This window comes from Diabrotica virgifera, chromosome 8, assembly GCF_917563875.1.
Source record: "Diabrotica virgifera virgifera chromosome 8, PGI_DIABVI_V3a".
NCBI lineage: Eukaryota > Metazoa > Arthropoda > Insecta > Coleoptera > Chrysomelidae > Diabrotica > Diabrotica virgifera.
Genome location: NC_065450.1, coordinates 48,940,410 through 48,944,776, shown reverse-complemented (window position 1 = coordinate 48,944,776; position 4,367 = coordinate 48,940,410). Strand labels below are relative to the sequence as shown.

The 4,367-nt window shown below is 33.1% G+C and overlaps 1 protein-coding gene across 3 annotated transcripts in view; it reads left to right on the top strand.

Moving 5' to 3' along the window:
* Positions 1-184: 184 nt before the first annotated feature.
* Positions 185-4,367, top strand: part of LOC126889971 (zinc finger protein 501-like) — a 46,224-nt gene continuing 42,041 nt past the window's right edge. For 2 of the 3 annotated variants that reach the window (XM_050658757.1, XM_050658755.1), the window contains exon 1: positions 188-942. In XM_050658757.1, the coding sequence (XP_050514714.1) occupies positions 714-942 (229 nt within the window). In that variant the 5' untranslated portion in view covers positions 188-713. Of the gene's footprint in view, positions 947-4,367 lie in introns of all 3 variants that reach the window. The other variant, XM_050658756.1, reaches the window with a different exon arrangement.

Genomic DNA, 4,367 nt, shown 5'->3' with positions numbered 1-4,367 from the left:
CAGTGACAGTGACAACCGTGACAACATAGAGGTATATATTAACATAGAGGGAGCCTACCTTCCGCGCTTCCTGACGACAAGATCTCATGAACTGGTTTGTTGCATCTCTTTCTAACACATTGTACCGAAAATCTATGATGACATTCAGTGTGAATATAGGCACGGAAGAGGAGGACAACTGTAGCAGCTTTACTTTGCGTAAGAGTGAAACAGCACTGATCCAAATAAAAAAGATGGTGTCGTCACTTCGCTCTGAATGATACTCTCTCTATGCTAATATTTAACTCTATGCGTGACAACCGACATCGTCATGTTTAAAGAGGTTAATTTTTTGTATCTCTGCAGTTCTTCTTCTAGACCTCTCACGAGTAATTCACGCGGCACAAACAGCACACACAGACTACAGACATCTATTTCAAAATCGAAGATATGGCAACTCCACAAGCTGTCATTCATTTGCGCGTGGAAGGTAAATTTGTGATGCGCCGTCATCAAAATGCAGGAGCAGAGAATTAGAAGAATAGAAGATTATTATAGAAGCTGTAGCCTGTCCTGTAGCTGATCAGCTGATATGGTGACTGAACTGAACACAGAGAACACATAGCTGAGCTGAATCTGAAGCTGAAAGAGACAAGAGAATGATTTTTTAGCTGTGCCATACGATACTGTCCAATAATGCAAATTTATGCAAAGCAGGGTACATAAAATCAAATATGGAAATGAAACAAGAAGCTACCGAAAAAACTTGTGAAATAAAGGTAGATGAGACGTGTGTTGGTCCTTTGGATGCTATCGAAATTAAGGAAGAACCTAAGAGAGAAACTGCAAACGACGCATTTGATTATTTAGACTCAAAAAATGTGGTATTCCTAAAAACTGAAGTAGAACAAGATGAATATAAATTTACACCGTTTGAAGAAAAGCAAACAACCAATGAAGAAAGTAAGTATGTAAATGCAACTGATTACATTAACATGAAAACAAATTAATGTTATGTTGAGAGGGTTTAGTTTGGACGGGCTAAGCCTATCAGTACATCGATGGCTTAGTGCGAAAACCTTGTATCTAATTTTTTTTTTCGAAAATGACATTTTGGTGGTTTTACTTTGAAAACCTTGTATCTTATGATTTACAACTGTTAGAAAAATTCCAAATACACTAGACTATTTTTTACAGCCGAAAAAGGAAACCACGTATATCAATTGCTCTCTTGATTTAGTGTGAATACCAGGTACAGTAACCCCTCTTCAACCGTGAGGGTTACGTTCTGAAGAGAAAGGTGCGGTTGGTGAAACCGTGGTTGGCGAGGGATCCACGATCCAAAGAAGAATATGACATAATCCCAATTTGGATATGTATATTAGTACATAGAAATAAATATGATGAAATTGCGTATCTGTGAAATATGTATTATCATATCAACAAAAATAAAGACACTGAGATCAGCGTCTACATTCGCGGGTATTTTAAACCTTCTGAAATATAAACTAATTGCCGTAGTATTACTACTAAGAACAAGCGCCAGTGGTGTATCCTGAGTAATTTAACGCGACTGGTCAAATTATAAAAAATATATAAAAATAATAAAACATTCTCATTAAAGATTCAACAGATATCGCAACCGCGGATAAGTGAAACCGCGGATAATGAGGGATTACTGTATATTTATAACCAATAATTTGGTACTTAATTTGGAGTGTTTGTTTAAGAGATTCGACTTGCAGAAATATTTTTTGTGAACAACAAAAGGTAGTCCGGCATATAGGAACATTTTATGAACCTTAAATCAAAAGATTTGTATTGTATCGACCTAGTATTTGGAGGTGTGCAATAAGCTATGAAAAATGAAAACCTCGAAAATAATAATAAACACAACCTCATTTGAGATGAAAAACACATATATCAAGATATACGAGGTTATCATAGTTACTTGGGCAAAGGCTCTATATACTGCAAGGATATTTACGTGTTTTTCATAGTTAATATTTGTATTTCCAATTTATTAGCAACTTTAACACTTTTAGCTCTGTGCCAATATCAGATATCAGACACCACCCCTGTCTCAATGTGCTCGAATTAAAAATATGTAACGTAATTTTTGTTTTTAGGTTATATTATGCAGAAAATCAGTTTTTGCCTCTCCTGTAAAATTGTAATTTAATGAGATACGAGGTTTTCACACTAAGCCATCGACATAAGGTTTTGCAAATTAGCAAGAACTTTTAATTACATGGTGTTGAGATATTTATATCCTACATATAGCTTCTAAGCCTATCAGTGCATAAGGTTTTGAAAATTAGCAAGAACTTTTAATTACATGGGGTTGAGATATTTATATCCTACATATATCTTCTTACTATTAAAAATAAAGTTTACACCCTAAATTGTGTTAAAAAAGGATTTCAATGTTTTGCGTTCTAGTGGTGTTTGCACTCACAGGCTTAACCCGATCAAATATTTATTTATTTATACTGAACATTTACAGCAATGATGCCAATTATAAACACCCAGTTGGTCAATACAAAGAAATAAGAACATACAATTTATGAATAAAATAAATACACTTTAAAACAATAAATAAGGGTATCAAAGTTTATGTAACTCTCTCATATTATATAGGTCAAGGTCTTCACTTACGATAAAGTCCTTCATTGCCATTAAGCAGTTTGCCATGGGGGAGTTTGCGTATTCCGGAATTATTTTAAATAAAGTGTGTCTACATCTAAGTCTTTGGTCTGGTACATTAACATTTATAAATGAAAGAATCGTAGGAGAATCTATGATTTGATAAACTAGGGTCAGTCAGGGTAATTGGAAACAGCACTCCCTACCACTAGAAATGAAATATTGCAACAATATCACATATGCAGAATTACAATTCCATCTTTGCTTATTGTGTGGTATATCCTATTCCACGAACATACGCCTGTTTTGGATTACTTCGACAACGAATATTTTACTGTGCAAAATAAGAACGAAAGTAAATTGCAAATTACATTGTTGTTTATTGGAATAATTATTAGCGCCATTTACTTTCGTTCTTCATATATGTTGCACAGTAAAATATTCGTTGTCGAAGTAATCCAAAACAGGCGTATGTTCGTGGAATGGCCCATATGTTATTCATTTGTTTACAAACCAAGTGAATGTCCATTTTTAACACATAAATCGATTTAGAACAGTGCCAATGTTTTACAAATTTTATCTCTCTGTATTAGGTACATACAGTGATTATATAATTTATAGCTACTACAAAAATATTTATATTGCCTATAATGTTAATTTGTATGTTATTTACTGCAAAAAGTCAGTACAGTAAGTGTTCACAATTACCCCCTTAAATCATGAGCATGGGGTAAATGAAAACACCTGTTAGGGGTAAATGGAAACAATGTGAGGTAAATGGAAATCAATTCTTTATGTTAAGGTTACAGGTCTTACCATTTTTAAAATGTTGAGGAAGTACATACGAAAGAGAGAACCAACGAAATGCTCTTTGAATGATTTAAAAATGAGGTGTCAGATTTTAAAACAAAAAAAAATAACATACAGGGAGGCTGCCGCTTACTACAGTATTCCACATTGCGTTATTTACAACTGCATAAAGGGTAGAAACATACCAACTGATAAGATGGAACTAGTGTGCCTACTGCATGGTCAGCCAAAATTGAACACCATATTTTTACGAGTTTAAAAAGCTAAGATTGTTGTTTACTTTTACCCCGGGATGGGAAACTATGCATTTTTCGAGGATAACTTGTTGAAACTAATTAAAGTATTTAAAAATATGTATCTCCAGAAATAAAAAACTTCTAGCCAAAAAAATTAAGTGACATAATGAAAAGAATGTCAGTCCCTATTTTTTTTTCAGCAAAAAAGTTATCGTAAGCCACCCCCTAATCACCACCCTAATTAAAATTTGTCATTGACCTGATTTGATTTTCTTGATTTATGTATTGTTAATAATTTCTAGAAGTTTGATCGGCTTAGAATGATTAGTTTTTAAAAAATGTAGTTAAAAGCGAATAACGAGTTTTTGTAGTTTGGTAAAAAATGCCCTTTTCTTCAGAATAGAAAGATTAGCATCAGAGATACGAAAAAATATAAAAATATGAAATTGTAGCGTATTTAATTCCCAAGAACTTGGTTTGCAAAAATTTTTTTGACAGCAAAAATTGAGTGAGCGATTGACAATTAAAACTTGTAATATCATGCAAAAACCACCTTTACCAACCTTTACCACCTCATTTTGTGACAGAATTTTAAAAGGATTTAATATTAATAGCCTTATAGATCTTCTAAAAACCTACAAAATTCTTTTTTAACGAACTTTCTAAGATAAAAAATAAAAAAAGTTACGGTTAAAA